This window comes from Eleutherodactylus coqui, chromosome 7 (genome assembly GCF_035609145.1).
Source record: "Eleutherodactylus coqui strain aEleCoq1 chromosome 7, aEleCoq1.hap1, whole genome shotgun sequence".
NCBI classification, from domain to species: domain Eukaryota; kingdom Metazoa; phylum Chordata; class Amphibia; order Anura; family Eleutherodactylidae; genus Eleutherodactylus; species Eleutherodactylus coqui.
Window position 1 is genome coordinate 35,126,443 of NC_089843.1, and position 21,593 is coordinate 35,148,035.

The 21,593-nt window shown below is 44.0% G+C and overlaps 1 protein-coding gene across 1 annotated transcript in view; it reads right to left on the reverse strand.

Annotated features, from left to right (window-relative positions):
- Positions 1 to 2,410: 2,410 nt before the first annotated feature.
- The window catches only part of GFRA4 (GDNF family receptor alpha 4), a 434,465-nt gene continuing 415,282 nt past the window's right edge, over positions 2,411 to 21,593 (reverse strand). Inside the window, exons 8-9 of the mRNA XM_066572922.1 lie at positions 4,225 to 4,382; positions 2,411 to 3,422 (exon numbers count right to left, since the gene is read on the reverse strand). Of these exons, the coding sequence (XP_066429019.1) occupies positions 3,279 to 3,422; positions 4,225 to 4,382 (302 nt within the window). The 3' untranslated portion in view covers positions 2,411 to 3,278. The remainder of the gene's footprint in view (positions 3,423 to 4,224; positions 4,383 to 21,593) is intronic.

Here is a 21,593-nt window from a genome sequence, read left to right on the forward strand (position 1 = left end):
TTGCAGCTACTTGAACTTTAGTGTTTTATACCGAGAAAACGTCTTAAGCAAATCCTTGCATTGCAAACTACAGATTTAGACTCAGACTGGCGTTTCATACGCTGATCTAAGTAAACTTTGTGTCAAAGTGACAAATGTATTAAGAGGCGCAAGCATGTTAATAGATTTGTTGCATCTGGCGGCCCCTCAGTGTGGCACGCTGATACAGTTACAAGCTGGCGTGGGTTTCGACTATCATTTACGCCAGGGTCTGATGTGCAAATTAGATGGGCTGCGCATACAAAACATAATACATATGCCCCATTGTATTTAGTATTTGCAGTAGGATAGTGCCAAGTGAGATCAGAACACACTGGCTATATTTACAGTAGACTGAGGGGTTAGGATCAGCAATGTGACTATAGGGGGTACAAAGGTGGCCCTGGTGCCACATAAGACATTAGCAGCATTATGAATAGCGCAGGGCCTGTGAATGGGGAGCCCAGTTACATCAATTGCCCAAGATCTTTAAAATGACCCTCCAGTTTAGCAACAAAATTCAGTCCCAGGACAGGAGGGTCAGGGGTTATATTATCTGCAGTTGTTCTTCTTTGCCACTCTTGCCATCTGACAGTTCCAGGCCCTGTTTTTGGCCATCCAAGATTTCTGCAGCAATTTTCTATCTACCTAATGCACCGCTCTCTGGTTGGCCAGTGCTGATCACATGATCCACTTTGGCCAATCAAACAAGAGGTATAGTAAGTGCATTGTTAGTCTAACACTACTAATGCTCTGTGGGGATGTTAGTCTGAAGATTACATCTTCCATCTAGGATGGCCAAAAACAGGACCTGGAACCAGCGAATCAGAGGAATAGCAGAGAACTATGGCAGGTAATATACTACTCACCCTCTCCAGTCCTGGGACAGAATTTTGTCCTGAAACTGCAGGTTCACTTTAATTTATGCCTCTTGTTCGTTAGAAGGTTTGTCCTACAATGTCATTTTGTTCCTCCACACATAGAGCTAGACATACATAAACTTCTTTTGCTCCCTCTTCTTTTCCCTATTACTCTGTACTTCTCCGGCATCACATTGACTGATGTTGACCGCCCTGCATTGTTCAACATGTGACCGCACTTCCCGGAAGCTCAGTTTGATGTCCTCAATGCTCCTGGGTCCTCTTTCTCTTCTCCTGTGCCACCTTCTTCTACTCCCTCTGTGGCAACAGAAGCTGTGCATACCGCATGCTCGCCCTGCGCACTAACACCGGCAAAACCACAGATGTGCCGTGTATATGCAAAAATAGAGAAATCCTCTAATGAATAATAGTGCTGGACAACAATGGAAAAAAACCTCCTGGCGCTCCAGCAGTATGGATATAATGGATAACTTACTTCGTAGGGGTGCCAAGTCTGTGGCACCCCTCAATTCCAGAAGGCATGTAGTAAATCAGATTTGGATGATGTTTTCAAAGTTTCAGTAGGTTTATTAGTATATTAGGGTTTTTCTTGTTCTCTGGTATTTACATACCTAGAGCTACCTTGTGACGCTCTCCCTCAGGGATGTCGGTCTGACCAGCACAATTGGACTTCCCATTGAATTCCATAAATTGAATACATTTTTGACCATTCTCTGCCCTCCAGGATTTCTGACGTTTCGGAACACCAGGAGGGTCCCGTTACGTCTGGGTGAGTCCCAAACGTTGTTTTTTGAGAAATTCCTTGTTTCTAAATCATTTTCCTTAACCATTGGAGCGCTATTATTCTGTTTCTTGTTTTGTCTCTAATGAATAATAGAAGATCTGACTGTGTATACTCAACTGGCCAACACAACCCTAACTTAGACTACCTAATCCCCACAGTGCATTGGTAGTGCTGGACTACCAATGCACTATACCTGCTCTCTGATTGGCCAGATCTTGTCATGTGATCAGCACTGGCCAACCAGAAAGAGTACATTGTGGATTAGGTAATTAGAAAATTACTGCAGCCATTTTGCACAGCTGAAAATGGAGCTTGAAACCGGCAGATCGGAGGGGTGGCAGCAAAAATCAACTGCAGATAATATACCTCCTTCCCACTCTTGTCCCAGGACCGAAGAGCTGCCTTACATGTTACTCTGCTATGCACAAGTTGACTTCCTTGGGCTCTAGACAGGGACTAGTATTGTCATTGTATCATATACATAAGATAGTTGGCGAGTCTTATATGTACGAGGGCCTTAAGACCACTTCTCAACCACCTACTAAAGGAGTGATATAAAGCTCATGTCCAGTTTGAACATCATATGGTGTAGAAGAGCAGAAAACCTCAAAAAGTTTGGGAATTGAAATCTAATAATTTACATACCAATTCTATATAAATAATAGACGACAGAAGATTAAAGACAACGTTGGACACCTGGCTTTGTATAGTACAATTTAATGCTACTTTCCAAAAAAAAAAAAAAAAAAGAAAAGAAAATCCAAGGTTAAAAATGAAAATTGATTAGATCTTCAGTCGATAAAGGAAAAAAAGGGGAAGGATAACTAAGTTATGATAAAATAAAACTCTCTGTTAACATAAGATGACACAAATTTGCATTATATCATGAAAGCGCTATTTTATCTCATCTTGTAGAAATTGTCTCAGATGACCGTCAAGAAAAGGTTCGGTTGGGGTGGGTTGAGGAACACAAGCACTTAAGATGCTCAGGAGATGATACCATCTAAGAAGAGCCATGTCCTTCATCGTATGACTTTCTCTTGCATTGCCCTTGAATAGATGAATCCATACATGATATTTACACATCTACACCCCTCCCCTCACCCAGAATGTAGAAAATAAGAGTCCATAGAATTCAGAGTAGGATGTTTCAATTCTTTATGTATTTTTTCCTACTCACTATAGGATTTAGGAACATCATCTCAACAATTTCATCCAAGAATGTTTTTGATTTCACCACAATTACGCCTATCAGCAATTCTTGTCCTTGTGCTTTGCAGAGTTTTATCAGATGATTGTGTATTTTCTTAGATGCTCCACAGGACCTCACAGGCACAGCTGGCACAAACACCACGCCAATGTTCTAGACGACTCTAGGCGACTGCCACCGGGCCTTCCAAAATGTGTCTGAAAGTCCAGTCTGAGACTCAGAGAGACGTTCCGTGTTATTTCAAAAGACGATAAGTGAAAGGAAGGACTTTTAAGATTACCATGAAGAAACATAAAAAAATAGAGAAGACACAGTTCTGTTTTTTTTCTCCCAAAAATTTGTGTTTTTTTTTTTAAAGTGTAAAATGGGACACTCTCCACTCTCTTCAGATAAAGATTTGAAAAAATATAGTGACGAGCAAGGAACATCCACCACTGGTCAACTGGGAACTAGAAGATGGTCCAAGAGAGTTGAAGACTTCAGATTTGATTTCATTAGATCCTACTAAGAAGGGTTCCTCCTTTGAAACCTTAAGAAAGATATGTTAGTTATTAGTAAATAATAATATACATCACTTTGTGACATTCTTCTTAAAAGAACTGATTTAAAGAAACAGTGTAATACTTAATTTTCCCTGTTGGGGCGCTGCAGGGAAATAAAACACTTACTGCCAGCTTTGCCCACAGATTACAGCTGATTGTTGGGGACTCCAGCAGTAAGATGCATTATCTAAAGCAACGTTTCCCAAACTCCAGTCCTCATGACCCCCCACAGGTAATGTTTTCAGGATATCCTATAGAAAGAACATCGGTGGCAATGTCTGATTACATAACCTGTGCAATACTGAGGAAATCCTGAACACATGATCTGTTGGGGGTCGTGAGGACTGGAGTTTGGGAACACTGGTCTAAAGGGATCCTGGTAACTGATTACATATTGCCTAAAGTGGAGAATCCCTATAAAGAACAGCTGCACTTTCAGCTAGCTGATTGCTAGAAGGAGGGGGCTGCACCTGAGTGGTGTTCCCCCTTGGCTGTCTTTGCTGCTTTTCTATTCCTTCTGGTAGCTGAAGATGCCTCATGGAGTTCTATTGTGCTTTCTATACACCCCTATGAGGCCATTTCCATCTGCTGGGAGGAGCTAAAAAGTTTTAGCGATCAGTGGGGTCTCAGCATCGGGACCTCCACTGATCAATAGTTTTATAGCCATAAAAAGTATTGGTTGCAAAGGTCTTCGCACCCTTTAGCTACCTTGGGCACCATAAAGCCCGTCTCACCACTGACCATATTGAAATATATAAGGATATCCATGAAGTGTAATGTTCCTCTCACCTTTGTGGGTTGGATATAGACATTGACACTTTCCTTTACTGCAGGCACAGAGGCATTGGCATACTTCTCTTCCTTGTACCGGGCTGTTGTGGCGGCCACGGATGGATTCAGTGCCAGGTTTAGATTGGTCCCATTGCCAAAAGCATGAATAGAGTTTTCTATGAAGCAAAAATGAGACAAAAAGTCATAACTGGTGTAACGGCAAAATATGTCATCAAAGGTTACAGTTCCGAGACAGAATATTATCTTATACAAGATCAACAACAAATAATCTGTCTCACAGCCGAGGTGGCACCAACCGGGATACTGTGCCGAGCCGTCATTAGGCAGCTTGTAGGAAAATCAGTTTTATGCAGCTTGATCAGATGTTCAACTGCGAAAGTGGAATGAGCGGCTCACCGATGATTGCCGGAGCCATTAAAGAGGCCAATGATTGAATCAAAAAGGCAAATGCAGAACATTAATCTTTACACTCTCCAAGCAGACCTGGAACGCCGTCACCTCCAAACAGCTGCTGCCCCGCTTTAATGTCTGCTGTGACCGGTTTAGTGATTATAACTTTCCTATTCTATCCATCTCATATCCATCCACCTATCTATCTATCTATCTATCTATCTATCTATCTAATATCTATCTATCTATCTATCTATCTATCTATCTATCTATCTATCTCCTATCTATCTATCTCCTATCTATCTATCTATCTATCTATCTATCTCATATCTATCTATCTATCTATCTATCTATCTATCTATCTATCTATCCCATATCTATCTCCTATCTATCTATCTATCTATCTATCTCATATCTATCTATCTATCTATCCCATATCTATCTATCTATCTATCTATCTATCTATCTATCTATCTATCTATCTATCCCATATCTATCTCCTATCTATCTATCTATCTATCTATCTATCTATCTATCTATCTATCTATGCCATATCTATCTCCTATCTATCTATCTATCTATCTATCTATCTATCTATCTATCTATCTATCTATCTCATATCTATCTATCTATCCCATATCTATCTCCTATCTATCTATCTATCTATCTATCTATCTATCTATCTATCTATCTATCTATCTATCTATCTATCTATCTCATATCTATCTATCTATCTATCCCATATCTATCTCCTATCTATCTATCTATCTATCTATCTATCTATCTATCTATCTATCTATCTATCTATCTATCTATCTATCTATCTCCTATCTATCTATCTATCTATCTATCTATCTATCTCGTATCTATCTATCTATCTATCTATCTATCTCGTATCTATCTATCTCGCATCTATCTATCTCATATCTATCTGTCTGTCCGTCTGTCTATCTATCTCATATCTATCTATCTATATATCTCACATCTGTCTATCTATCCATCTATCTCATATCTGTCTATCTATCTATCTATCTATCTATCTATCTATCTATCTATCTATCTATCATCTATCTCATATCTATCTATCTCATATCTATCTATTTCATATCTATCTATCTATCTCATATCATATCTATCTATCTAATATCTATCTATCTATCTATCTATCTATCTATCTAATATCTATCTATCTAATATCTATCTATCTCATATCTATCTATCTCATATCTATCTATCTGTCTCATATCTATCTATCTATCTATCTATCTATCATCTATCTATTTCCTATCTATCTATCTATCTATCTATCTATCTATCTATCCCATATCTATCTCCTATCTATCTATCTATCTCATATCTATCTATCTATCTATCTATCTATCTATCTATCTATCTATCTATCTATCTATCTATCTCATATCTATCTATCCATCATCTATCTATCTCATATCTATCTATCTATCATCTATCTATTTCCTATCTATCTATCTATCCCATATCTATCTCTTATCTATCTATCTATCTATCTATCTATCTATCTATCTATCTATCTATCTAATATCTATCATCTATCTATCTCATATCTATCTATCTATCATCTATCTATTTCCTATCTATCTATCCCATATCTATCTCTTATCTATCTATCTATCTATCTATCTATCTATCTATCTATCTATCTATCTATCTATCTAATATCTATCTATCTATCTCATATCTATCTATCTATCTATCTATCTATATATCTAACATCTGTCTATCTATCTATCTCATATCTATCTATCTATCTATCTATCTATCTATCTATCTATCAATCATCTATCTCATATCTATCTATCTATCCCATATCTATCTATCTATCTATCTATCTATCTATCTATCTATCATCTATCTATATATCTATCTTTCTATGTCATATCTATCTATCCCATATCTATCTATTTCATATCTATCTATCTCATATCTATCTATCTATCTATCTATCTATCTATCTATCTATCTATCTAATGTCTATCCATCTCATATCTATCTGTCTGTCCGTCTGTCTATCTATCTCATATCTATCTATCTCCTATCTATCTTTCTCATATCTATCTATCTATCTATCTCATATCTATCTGTCTGTCCGTCTGTCTATCTATCTCATATCTATCTATCTCATATCTATCTGTCTGTCCGTCTGTCTATCTATCTCATATCTATCTATCTCATATCTATCTATCTCATATCTGTCTATCTATCTATCTATTTATCATCTATCTCATATCTATCTATCTATCTATCTATCTATCTATCTATCTATCATCTAACTATCTATCTATCATCTATCTATCTATCTATCTATCTATCTATCTATCTATCTATCTATCTATCTATCTATCTATCTATCATCTATCTATCATCTATCTATCTATCTATCTATCTATCTATCTCCTATCTATCTATCTATCTATCTATCTATCTATCTATCTATCTATCTATCTATCTATCTCCTATCTATCTATCTATCTATCTATCTATCTATCTCATATCTATCCATCTTTCTATCTCATATCTATCTATCTATCTATCTCATATCTATCTATCTATCTATCTATCTCAAATCTATCCATCTTTCTATCTCATATCTATCTATCTATCTCATATCTATCTATCTATCTATCTATCTATCTATCTATCTATCTATCTATCTATCCATCTATCTACCCTTCCAAGATAGATAGTTGAATAGATTATTATTAGAGATGAGCGAACGTACTCGGTAAGGGCGATTTCGCAATCGAGCACCACGATTTTCGAGTACTTCACTACTCGGGTGAAAAGTACTCGGGTGCGCCGGGGATGAGCAGGGGGTTACAGAGGGGAGTGGGGGGGAGAGGGAGAGAGAGAGGGCTCCTCCCTGTTCCCCGCTGCTACCCCCCGCTCCGCCGCGCCTCTCCTGCCTCCCGGCGCACCCGAGTACTTTTCACCCGAGTAGTGAAGTACTCGAAAATCGCGGTGCTCGATTGCGAAATCGGCCTTACCGAGTACGTTCGCTCATCTCTAGAGATGAGCGAACGTACTCGTCCGAGCTTGATATTCGTGCGAATATTAGGGTGTTCGGGATGCTCGTTACTCGTAACGAGTACCACGCGGTGTTTCGGTTACTTTCAGTTTCCTCTCTGAGACGTTAGCGCGCTTTTCTGGCCAATTGAAAGACAGGGAAGGCATTACAACTTCCCCCTGTGACGTTCAAGCCCTATACCACCCCCCTGCTGTGAGTGGCTGGGGAGATCTGATGTCACCCGAGTATAAAAGTCGGCCCCTCCCGCGGTTCGCCTCAGATGCCTTGTGAGTTAGCTGAGGGAAAGTGCTATCGTGCTGGAGCTGCTGTAGGGAGAGCGTTAGGAGTTAGTGTAGGCTTCAAGAACCCCAACGGTCCTTCTCAGGGCCACATCTAATAGTGTGCAGTACTGTGTTAGCACTGTATTTTTTTTTTTTTTTCAAAATTGGATCTGCAGAGCATTGCGCCCTGCAAACGGTCCTTTCTAGGGCCACATCTATCCGTGTGCAGTACTGTCCAGGCTGCTGTTAGCAGTGTTGCATTTTTTTTTTTTTTTCAAAACCGGCTGTGCAGACCATTGCACCCGGCATTAATACTACAGGGATAGAATTGTGTAGGCAGGACCAAAAGACATACATTATTCATTGAATAGACGCAGTGTGGGTTGTCCTTTGAAAAACAAGGGAAAAAATTCTATTTCGCCTGCCTCTGACAGTCCTCAGGGCTCTGGGTACGTGTGTGCTGCGTGCAGAACGTTAAAAAAATCTGACGCAGCCAGCTACGTTTTACTGCAGGCTTGCGCCAATTTTTTTCCTGCATGGGAAATCCCTGATCTGCTGGAGCCAATAACTTTGCATCACTGCAGTTCTCTGACACATTTGCAGGGCCACAACACAGTTATTAAACTTAGTAGTATTCATTGAATACACGCAGTGTGGCTTGTCCTTTGAAAAACAAGGGAAAAAATTCTATTTTGGCTGCAGGCTTGCGCCAATTTCTTTCCTGGCTTGGAAATCACTGGTAATACAGCATGCTGAGGGGTAGGGGTAGGCCGAGAGGACGTGGACGCGGCCGAGGACGCGGAGGCCCAAGTGAGGGTGTGGGCACAGGCCGAGCTCCTGATCCAGGTGTGTCGCAGCCGACTGCTGCGCGATTAGGAGAGAGGCACGTTTCTGGCGTCCCCACATTCATCGCCCAATTAATGGGTCCACGCGGGAGACGGTTATTAGAAAATGAGCAGTGTGAGCAGGTCCTGTCCTGGATGGCAGAAAGTGCTTCGAGCAAGCTATCATCCACCCAGAGTTCTGCGCCGTCCAGTGCTGCAAATCCGAATCCTCTGTCTGCTGCTCCTCCTTCCTCCCAGCCTCCTCACTCCACTACAATGACACATGCTCAGGAGCGGGAACACTCCCAGGAACTGTTCTCGGGCCCCTGTTCAGATTGGGCAGCAGTGGTTCCTCTCCCACCAGATGAGTTTATCGTCACTGACGCACAACCATTGGAAAGTTCCCGGGGTCCGGGGGATGAGGCTGGGGACTTCCGGCAACTGTCTCAAGACCTTTCAGTGGGTGAGGAGGACGATGACGATGAGACACAGTTGTCTTGCAGTGAGGTAGTAGTAAGGGCAGTAAGTCCGAGGGAGGAGCGCACAGAGGATTCGGAGGAAGAGCAGCAGGACGATGAGGTGACTGACCCCACCTGGTGTGCAACGCCTACACAGGACAGGTCTTCAGAGGGGGAGGCACGGGCAGCAGCTGGGCAGGTTGCAAGAGGCAGTGCGGTGTCCAGGGGTAGAGGCAGGGCCAGACCAAATAATCCACCAACTGTTTGCCAAAGCACACCCTCACGCCATGCCACCCTGCAGGTGCTCTAAGGTCTGGCAGTTTTTCACCGAGACGCCTGACGACCGACGAACAGTGGTGTGCAACCTTTGTCGCGCCAAGATCAGCCGGGGAGCCACCACCAACAGCCTCACCACCACCAGCATGCGCAGACATATGATGGCCAAGCACCCCACAAGGTGGGACGAAGGCCGTTCACCGCCTCCGGTTTGCACCGCTGCCTCTCCCCCTGTGCCCCAACCTGCCACTGAGATCCAACCCCCTTCTCAGGACACAGGCACTACCGTCTCATGGCCTGCACCCACACCCTCACCTCCGCTGTCCTCGGCCCCATCCACCAATGTCTCGCACCGCACTGTCCAGCCGTCGCTAGCGCAAGTGTTGGAGCGCAAGCGCAAGTACGCCGCCACGCACCTGCACGCTCAATCGTTAACCGTCCACATAGCCAAATTTATCAGCCTTGAGATGCTGCCGTATAGGGTTGTGGAAACGGAGGCTTTCAAAGCTATGATGGCAGCAGCGGCCCCGCGCTACTCAGTTCCCAGTCGCCACTACTTTTCCCGATGTGCCGTCCCAGCCCTGCATGACCACGTCTCCCGCAACATTGTACGCGCCCTCACCAATGCGGTTAGTGGCAAGGTCCACTTAACTACGGACACGTGGACAAGCACAGGCGGGCAGGGCCACTACATCTCCCTGACGGCACATTGGGTGAATTTAGTGGAGGCTGGGACAGAGTCAGAGCCTGGGACCGCTCACGTCCTACCCACCCCCAGAATTGCGGGCCCCAGCTCGGTGGTGGTATGTTCGGCGGTGTATGCTTCTTCCACTAAAGTACCCTCCTCCTCCTCAACCTCTGTCTCGCAATCTAGATGTGTCAGCAGCAGCAGGACGTCGCCAGCAGTCGGTGTCGCGCGGCGTGGCAGCACAGCGGTGGGCAAGCGTCAGCAGGCCGTGCTGAAACTACTCAGCTTAGGAGATAGGAGGCACACGGCCCACGAACTGCTGCAGGGTCTGACAGAACAGACCGACCGCTGGCTTGCGCCGCTGAGCCTCCAACCGGGCATGGTCGTGTATGACAACGGCCGTAACCTGGTGGCGGCTCTGCAGCTCGGCAGCCTCACGCACGTGCCATGCCTGGCCCACGTCTTTAATTTGGTGGTTCAGCGCTTTCTGAAAAGCTACCCACGCTTGTCAGACCTGCTCGTAAAGGTGCGCCGGCTCTGCGCACATTTCCGCAAGTCCCACACGGACGCTGCCACCCTGCGCACCCTGCAACATCGCTTTAATCTGCCAGTGCACCGACTGCTGTGCGACGTGCCCACACGGTGGAACTCTACGCTCCACATGTTGGCTAGGCTCTATGAGCAGCGTAGAGCTATAGTGGAATACCAACTCCAACATGGGCGGCGCAGTGGGAGTCAGCCTCCTCAATTCTTTTCAGAAGAGTGGGCCTGGTTGGCAGACATCTGCCAGGTCCTTCGAAACTTTGAGCAGTCTACCCAGGTGGTGAGCGGCGATGCTGCAATCATTAGCGTCACCATTCCTCTGCTATGCATCTTGAGAAGTTCCCTGCAAACCATAAAGGCAGCCGCTTTGCGCTCGGAAACAGAGCCGGGGGAAGACAGTATGTCGCTGGATAGTCAGAGCACCCTCCTGTCTATATCTCAGCGCGTTCAGGAGGAGGAGGAGGAGCATGAGGAGGATGAGGAGGAGGGGGAAGAGACAGCTTGGCCCACTGCTGACGGTACCCATGCTGCTTGCCTGTCATCATTTCAGCGTGTATGGCCTGAGGAGGAGGAGGAGGAGGAGGAGGAGGAGGATCCTGAAAGTGATCTTCCTAGTGCGGACAGCCATGTGTTGCGTACAGGTACCCTGGCACACATGGCTGACTTCATGTTAGGATGCCTTTCTCGTGACCCTCGCGTTACACGCATTCTGGCCACTACGGATTACTGGGTGTACACACTGCTCGACCCACGCTATAAGGAGAACCTTCCCATTCTCATTCCCGAAGAGGAAAGGGGTTCGAGAGTGTTGCTATACCACAGGACCCTGGCGGACAAGCTGATGGTAAAATTCCCATCCGACAGCACTAGTGGCAGAAGGCGCAGTTCCGAGGGCCAGGTAGCAGGGGAGGTGCGGAGATCGAGCAGCATGTACAGCCCAGGCAGTGCAACAGTCTTTAAGGGCCTGGACAGCTTTATGGCTCCCCAGCAAGACTGTGTCACCGCTCCCCAGTCAAGGCTGAGTCGGCGGGAGCACTGTAAAAGGATGGTGAGGGAGTACGTAGCCGATCGCACGACCGTCCTCCGTGACGCCTCTGCCACCTACAACTACTGGGTGTCGAAGCTGGACACGTGGCCTGAACTAGCGCTGTATGCCCTGGAGGTGCTTGCTTGTCCTGCGGCTAGCGTCTTGTCGGAAAGGGTGTTTAGTGCGGCTGGGGGAATCATCACAGATAAGCGTACCCGCCTGTCAACCGACAGTGCCGACAGGCTAACACTCATCAAGATGAACAAAGCCTGGATTTCCCCAGACTTCTCTTCTCCACCAGCGGACAGCAGCGATACCTAAGTAATACGTATTATGCACCCGCGGATGGAAGCTACGTTCTCTCTCACCATCCAAAACGGGGACATTTCTGCTTCATCAATCTGTGTCTAATATTCCTCCTCCTCCTCCTGCTCCTCCTCCTGAAACCTCACGTAATCACGCTGAACGGGCAATTTTTCTTAGGGCCACAAGGCTCACTCATATAATTTTTCTAAACAATTTTTATATGTTTCAATGCTCTTAAAAGCGTTGAAACTTTAACTTGAACCAATTTTTCGTTAAACTGGGCTGCCTCCAGGCCTAGTTACCACTTAAGCCACATTAACCAAAGCGATTAATGGGTTTCACCTGCCATCTTGGTTGGGCATGGCCAATTTTTACTGAGGTACATTAGTACTGTTGGTACACCAATGTTTTGGGGCCCTCACTGTGAGGGTATATATATATATTGCCATATGTGTTTTTTATGCTTTTATACCTATATGCAAGTTTTATTCAATTCCAAATGAGAAAAAACTGTAATACTTCGCCTTACATCAGATATGCCAAGGCTGAGAGAGATGTTCTAAGAAATTCAGAGAAGATACGGAACCAGACAAGGCCGCATGTACTTGGCCAATTTCCCAGAAGCGCTGGAACAAGATATCAAGATGTTCAAATGTACATAATTTTGACTGTCTTAGGCCAGAAATCCGGACTTCCCATATATGGATGTTAGGCCGGACTTCTTAGAATTGTGTGGGTAATTCTTTGCACTGGAGTTAATTGAATACGTGATTTTCTGTATAAGCCAGAGGCGCCTCACTGTCTAAGGCGGAAATCCGGACTGCCCATATATGGTTATGAGCCCATCACCCCTTGGTGGTGAGAGGGCAGAGGGTATAAGATCTCATATAATCTGTAATAAAGTGCGCAGTTTTTTCTCCCGTGTGAGGAGCTAGACCAGACTCCTGTGTGTGGTGTCTCTTCTTACCGCCGGCAGCGGGGCAAGTGGGGTGGGCCGGATTGGTGTTGCACTTAGAATTTTAACCCTCATAAATGGCGCCCGAACGTGCGGCGGTAAAATCGGAGCTTACAGCGCAATTCACCCGGATCCACGCTACTGAGAAACCGTCCTACTGCAAACCGAGCCTGATCAACTCACTTAGTACTCCAGGTAAGACAAACATATATTTATGTTGTGTTTTACACTGCGAAGTCTTGCAGCAGGACTGACTATCTGTGGTTTGTGACCGGACGGGTTGGGTTAAGAGTTCTACACGGTAACTCGTGTGGGCTCCGGGTTTGCCGTCATGGACCACTGACCGTGATATGCGCACCAATGGCTCACCCAGAAACTAGTCTGTAGTCTATTTGTTGTTGAAGTCCGTAGCGTTTTAGCGATAGTGGAGATTGTTTGATTGTTTGTTGTATCTGCAGAATTTTTTTTTTTTTTTCTCTTACTTTTCATTTGATCTCACAAGAGAAGGGACCCTCAGGTTAGTTTAGTTAGTTGTTAATGGTTTAGCAGAGAGGGATGCATTTTGTGATATGTCTCATAGAAAGAAGGGACTTTCGGTCGGTTTGCCTTATATATGGGGCTAGCGATTTGATTTCAGAGAGATGCATTTTTATGGGGCTTGGTTCCATAAGGAGAAGGGACCCTCGGTTGTCTGCCGGTATATAAGGGGCTGACAATTTGAAAATTAAGAGGGATGCATTCTATGGAGCGTGTTATTATTATTATTATTGTTGTTGTAATATGCGTAAGATCTTATTAAAGAAGATAGAGCCCCTCAAGGGCTGCCGCCGTGTGGATGAATTTGTAAAATGTAAGAAAACTCTAATGAAAATGTGTGACACCGACCCGCACGGCAGATTACAAAATGGTGTCTGGGAGGAGGTCTTTAGGACCGAGAGGTGCCTTGGAAGACCAAGGTTTGCTAGAAGCAGAGAGACAGTCAGAGAAAGTTACGTATGTACACATTATTTGTTTAAGAAAGTGTCCGTAAGTGAAATGTTGAAAAGTACAGTAAGTGATCAAGAGGGCGTCAGGAGAGTGTCTATTGAAGGTTATATTGGCAGTTAGGTAGGGGAGAAAAGTGATGAAGTAACAAGCAAGTCGATAAGAACGTTACAATGCACGTGATTGGTTGGCAAAGAGAGATGGAAATGTGTATAATACAAGATAGATAATAGATAATATGTATAATCCATACTAGGTGGATATATGTGTGTATATATATATACTGTATGTGCAAATAGTTAACAGCTTGCTCTTAGGGGAGAAGAGGTTGTTGACAAGTAGCTGCAAGGTCAGGAAGATAACAGCGAGAGAGAAAATGTAATAACATCTTTGGTTAATATCTTGGCTTGCTTGCAATGAATTGAAATGAATTTAATTAGTTATACTGTCTTAGTAGGCAGGGAAATATAGTAATTTCTAATGTATATTCTTACTTATACAGGGGTTGAAAATGAATGTTGCAAGGTCCCAGCATATGTGTTAATTATGATTTCAAAATGTTTTTTCAACAGTTTAAGCTAAAACTTATTTCAGTTTGTGTTTCATAGTCGCGGAGAGATAAGAGATTTGTTTTGAAAATGGTGGGGGCTTTCAGATTCACTCCAAATTCAGGGTCACAGATTCTAAAACACTTCAGCGTTTAATACAGCATATAATAGCTTCAGTAGATAAGAAATATAGAATATTTTAGTCACTCAGCAAACTTTTTCACATAATTTGTCATAAATAGCGCTCATTCACAATCTCATCTCAATAGAATTATGTACTTTATAAAATTAAAAGCACTCACCTCAATGTTTTTCAACTGATGATGTATGTTTGTCAAACTTTTTTGTCCGTGCATCTGCATGTACTGGTACACCTCAATGGGGGGGTGACGGAGCAGACTTGGGAGCATGGATGGATGAGAGTTAGTGACCCGTGTTCAAGCTGTGGTGGAATGTGTGATGTGGAAATTGACTGGGGGTAAAAGTCCTACCCCATGCATGGGACTTTGCTTGGTTGAGATGTGGACGTGTGGACGGTTAAGCTGAAATTAAGTTGAGAAGACGGACGCAATGTGCCAATATCGAAGGGGTGGAGCTAGATGATGTAATAGTACGTAGTAATGTTTCATCCCTCCTGCACAAGGGAGGGGGGAGAATTTTGAGCAGCTAGTTTTTTTGTTTTGTTTTTTTTTCTCCTGTCTCAGATTTTGATAAGACTGCAGGCAGGAACAGACTAATAATGAATCCACTTAAAGGGATATCACATTTCAAATATTAATAGGTGTTTGTAGATTATTCTTCCCCGATGTAACTCATGTTTCTGCTATAGGTGCTAACATCTTACAGGCCTTATCTGCTTCCATCAAATCTTTTTACAATGTTATAATAACTTAAACCCGGCTACTATTCTTCCAATTGAGTACCCTGGTTTAAAGGGGGGGAGGAGAAGGCATAGGTGATTCAGGTATTGCAAGTCAGCCATTCTAGGTATTGCAAGTCAGCCATTTTAGGTATTGCAAATCAGCCATTTTTAATTTTTTTTGCAAGTCATTTTTACATTTTTAAATTTTTTGCAACAAGGTTCTAATCTTTTTCAAATAGAATACCAGCCTGATTGTCTAGCATTGATGCAACAAGAAAATTTAAGTTTTAAAAAAAAAAAAAAGTTACTGAAAGCCCTTGTTAATAATGCATATTTTGAGTTGTTTTTTATAGATGGTACCCAGGGTGATTGACGACTCCACACTGGATATGCAGTGGTTACACAACAAGATGTCCTAAAAGCAGAATGTCTCCGCATGTCGCAGTACAAGAAGCGGAATTAAAAGCACTCACGGAGGCGTGTGGAGTGGCCACAGGTAAGACGGCAAACATTTACACTGACTCCCGGTATGCATTTGGCATAGCTCATGATTACGGCCCAACATGGAAGGCCAGACAGTTTTTTACCACAGCAGGACAGCCAATTAAGAATGGTGCAGCGGTGCAGTCTCATGGAGACCCTACTTCTACCTGACAAAGTGGAAAGCTCACACCAATTCCTACACCGGAGAAGCAAGAGGCAACGCCATCACAGACCACACAGCAAAAGCAGCGGCCCTCAAGCCGTGGAAGACAGAAGAAAAGAAGAATTTGACTAAACTTGGACTTTGATAAAAATCTTGGACTTTGATAAAAATCTTGGACTTTGATAAAAATCTTGGACTTTGATAAAAATCTTGGACTTTGATAAAAATCTTGGACTTTGATAAAAATCTTCGACTTTGATATGAACTTGGACTTTGATTATAGCTTTGAACTTTGACTAAAACTACAAATGGACTAAAAAGGGACGGCGTATGGTGAACAGTCAACAGCACTTGCCCACCATAGTCCCTGTGCCCCATGATGGCCCAGCTGACGCACGGAAAGACGCACCTCTCAAAGCAGTAATGATGTCGACGCTTGAACAAGGACGGGTGGCTCCTTGGTTTTCTGTAGCTGCTGCATCATTTGTCCAATTTTGCATGATCTTTGCCGTAAGCAACAGGGCAGAAGTAAATTTGCCACATCACACTTGCCTAGACCACTCTACCCATTTCAGGGATTGCAAATTGGCTACACTCAGCTCCTACTTGTTGGGAAGCATGAATATGTGCTTGTTGTTGTTGATGTCTTTTCAGGTTGGAGGCCTACTCTGTTACCAAAGTAAATAAGCAGGTAATCGCACAGAAGCTCATGAATGAGGTAATCCGCAGATATGAGGTACCGGAAGTGATTGAGTCAAACAAAGGTACACACTTCACAGGTGAAATAATGCAACACATCATGTCTGTTTTGGGTATATTCCAGACTTTTCACACACCCTACCATCCGCGGAGTAGGGGGAAAGTAGATACAAAAGACAATAGAGAAAATGGGTAAATTTTGAATTGAGTGTCTTTCATTAGTTTTTCTTTTTCCCAGGAGGGTACATGCCACAGTATCAGAGTTTGGGGAATGATTCTCTTGTTAATTTTGTCATAGGCCTCTCCAAGGAATTGTCAATAATGCATTCTGTAGTCTCTGCTTTTCTCCCAGGTCCTACAGATGAGTGTCACAATCTAAAACCAGGTGACAGGGTCTATGTGGAAAAAGTTTGAGAGAGAAACCCGGTTTGAATGTCCCTACCAGATGTTGTTCACCCAACTGCAGTCAAGCTTGAAGGAAAGCCCACTTGGATCCACACTTCGCACTGAAAAAACTAATGATCCTGCATATCCTTTACATGCTATAATGTGGTACAATTCCTCTAACACACACCTTTGACTACTGTACACTAGCCCCCTGTTTCAGAACAAATTAATACAATCGAATGTGCAATATGAAGCCTACACTGAGGGTGAGAATCCAACACCGCATCGTGCTAAGAGAGACATTGACACTCAAGGTGGTAACTTTGACCCACATGTATACATAGATACAATAGGAGTGCCAAGGGGGGTGCGAGATTAATTTAATTCTAGAGATCATGTCTAAGCAGGTTTTGAGTCCTTATTTGTTATTGTCACTGTTAATAATAATGTAGATTAGATGAATTATATCTATTACAATCAGCAGAGGTTTGTAAACTACACCAGAGATGCTTTGCAAGGGTTAGTTGACCAGTTAGGGCCCACTGCATCCATGGCGTTCCAAAATAGAGTGGCCCTGGATATGATTTTCGCAGAAAGAGGTTGGGTATGTAATTTTCTGTATGTGTATTATCCCTTTGATCAAAAAGAGTATGAGTAAGGGACTGGACAATGTGACCAAAATTTCCCTTGTTTGAAAAAGATGAAGAGCCAGTTCCGATAATGCCAACCAGATACGTTACCAGAAGAATGGAGAGATGGACTAGTACTGCGCCTGCCTCAGTCTCATAAGATGGACTGTCAGTGGACTTCCCATTTGCCTAGGGAAAGTGCAGAAGACCTTAGGTTCCGGCGAGGGCACACCCTGTGGGGTGTTAACTCGTACAGATAGAGGGTATGGATGCCCGGAAATAAGCCCAGGGAATCCATGGCCTCCTTCTGAGGTTAGGTAGGGATCCCTTCCCTTTTAGGAGTAGGGACTTACGGGCAGTGGAGAAACCCTGACGCAAGGGAGAGACGACCGAGGAAGAGTGCAAGGTCTGATGCTTGATCTCCATATTAAGTTTTTTAGGGGGGTTTGTGAGGGTATATATATATATTGCCATATGTGTTTTTTATGCTTTTATACCTATATGCAAGTTTTATTCAATTCCAAATGAGAAAAAACTGTAATACTTCGCCTTACATCAGATATGCCAAGGCTGAGAGAGATGTTCTAAGAAATTCAGAGAAGATACGGAACCAGACAAGGCCGCATGTACTTGGCCAATTTCCCAGAAGCGCTGGAACAAGATATCAAGATGTTCAAATGTACATAATTTTGACTGTCTTAGGCCAGAAATCCGGACTTCCCATATATGGATGTTAGGCCGGACTTCTTAGAATTGTGTGGGTAATTCTTTGCACTGGAGTTAATTGAATACGTGATTTTCTGTATAAGCCAGAGGCGCCTCACTGTCTAAGGCGGAAATCCGGACTGCCCATATATGGTTATGAGCCCATCACCCCTTGGTGGTGAGAGGGCAGAGGGTATAAGATCTCATATAATCTGTAATAAAGTGCGCAGTTTTTTCTCCCGTGTGAGGAGCTAGACCAGACTCCTGTGTGTGGTGTCTCTTCTTACGGCCGGCAACGGGGCAAGTGGGGTGGGCCGGATTGGTGTTGCACTTAGAATTTTAACCCTCATATCACCTACAGTGTAATCATAGCAATTTGTATGTTCTTCGCCTGCACTCATGGTACAGAAAGGTGTGTGGGGTTGGCCTACACTTTAGCTACATAAATGTAACTTGGGCCTTGGCTATACTGCAGCTACTGAAATGGAACTAAGACTGCGCTCCCACTATACTGCTGCTTCGGAATTTTTCCTGGGGCCTGTGTAGGCTGCTATAATGAGTTAAATGGAACTAAGACTATGCTCCTCCTATACTGCTGCTTCGGAATTGTTCCTGGGGCCTGTGTAGGCTGCTACAATGACTTAAATGGAACTAAGACTATGCTCCTCCTATACTGCTGCTTCGGAATTGTTCCTGGGGCCTGTGTAGGCTGCTACTATTACTGAAATGGAACGAAGACTGCGCTCCCACTATACTGCTGCTTCGGAATTGTTACTGGGGCCTGTGTAGGCTGCTACTATTACTGAAATGGAACTAAGACTGTGCTCCCCCTATAATGCTGCTAGTGATATGTTAGTGGGGCCTGTCGCTAATGCTACGGCTGAAATGTTACTAATTCTGGGCTCTGCCTATACCGCTGCTAATGGTATGTCTCTGGGGTGTGGAAACAGAGGCTTCCCAAAGACATGATGGCGGCGAGGCCATTTCCCACCAACGCTGTTACTGTTAAGGTGCATATAACCACGGACACGTGGAGAGGTCACGTAGTGCCTCCAAAACATCCCCCGCCACGGCCCACTTAATCCTGGCCACATTCCGAAAACCAACAAAATAAAACCACGCTACTAGGTCCGCAGTCACCACCACATTACCACCAACGCGGTTACTGTTAAGGTACATATTACCAGTCTGACTGGGGCATGCAGTGTTGGCCGGAGCCCACCTGCATTAAGCACGACATTACTACCACAGCTGTGTTGGGCAATGCAATGGGATATTTTTGTGTATCGCCGGTGGGTTCCAGGGAGCCACCCATGCTGTCGGTCGACAGGGACTTCACAATAGGGAGTTGTACCTGCCTGTGTCTATGAATTAAAAAGCCCGGTCTGACTGGGGCATGCAGAGACACCTTGACAGAATGAATAGTGTGTGGCACATAGGTTCCCCATTGCTATGCCCACGTGTGCAGCTCCTGATGGCGGTGGCACAGGATTATATTTCTCATTGCTTCTGTACAGCATTGTGGGCTATCGCCCCGCCCCTTTTAAAGAGGGTCGCTGCCTAGCCGTGCCAACCCTCTGCAGTGTGTGCCTGCGGTTCCTCCTCATGGCAGACGCACTTCTAAATAGACATGAGGGTGGTGTGGCATGAGTGCAGCTGAAGGCTGCGCAGGGACACTTTGGTGTGCGCTGTGTGTGTGTGTGTGTGTGGGGGGGGGGGGGTTGGGCAGCATGTAACCCAGGAGAAGTGGCAGCGGAGTGTCATGCAGGCAGTGATTGTGCTTTGTTGGAGGTAGTGTGGTGCTTAGCAAAGGTATGCCATGCTAATGAGGGCTTTTCAGAAGTAAAAGTTGTTGGGAGGGGGGGGGGCACTCTTGCCGCTATTGTGGCTTAATAGTGGGACCCGTGAACTTGAGATGCAGCCCAACATGTAGCCCCTCGCCTGCCCTATCCGTTGCTGTGTCATTCCCATCACTTTCTTGAATTGTCCAGATTTTCACACAAGGAAACCTTAGCGAGCATCGGCGAAATACAAAAATGCTCGGGTCGCCCATTGACGTCAATGGGGTTCGTTACTCGAAACGAACCCTCGAGCATCGCGAAAAGTTCGAACCGAGTAACGAGCACCCGAGCATTTTGGTGCTCGCTCATCTCTACTCATCTCTAATTATTATCTATATGCTGGCATTAAGTCAGTATTACAAGTCTTGTTTTGGACTATCTGGCACTTCATGTTAATTTATTGATTTTGTTAATGAATTACAGAAAATAAAGAAAAATTTGGTAATGAGAATGAGGTGTTTAGTATATAAAGCATGGCAGCATAAATGGTGTAGACGGCTGTTCCATAGATAGGTGTATAGGCAACGTTTCCACCTTTCCGGTCTTTATCAAGCCACTATCAATAGAAGCAGAGCAGTGTTCCATTGATAGTGGCTTGATAAAGACCGGAAAGGTGGAAACGTTGCCTATACATCTATCTATGGAACAATGAAAGCTTTTTTTTCTTAGACAGCCGTCTGCACCATTTATGCTGCCATGCTCTATATACTATACACCTGATTGAAATTTGGGCGGATGGTCCGCAACTCCTGCATTTGGCTTTGCATTGAATAACGTGATTCATTGCTCCCCCACATGAAGTGGGTTAACTAATTGAGTGCTGCTGGATACATTTTCTTATGAACATTTGATTAGGTAATGAGAATGAGATTCAAGGTAAGGGGATGTATTAAAACAGTGGGGCATATGAAGATTTTGGGAGAACAAACTTGGCCCTGCAATCTGGCCATAAAGGACAAGCAATGATATACATAGAGGAGCGGGCGCAAATATCCAAACTGATATAATGATGCTGGGGCTTCGTCACCCAGGATAGAAGGGTCGGGTGTTGGCTTCTGGCCTCACATTTGCCATTTTCCTTGTACTAATTTACCACCTCCTTGTTTGCACCCAATGCAATTCTCCAGTATACGGCATCCTTCATCAGTTGTCACCACCAAATAGCAAAGGGGATGAGAGAAAAACAGGGCTGCACCCTCTTTGTGCAAGGTCTCCATAGCAGCCACATGGTCTGCCTCACTGCTATGTACACCATCTGCTAACAAGTCATCAAT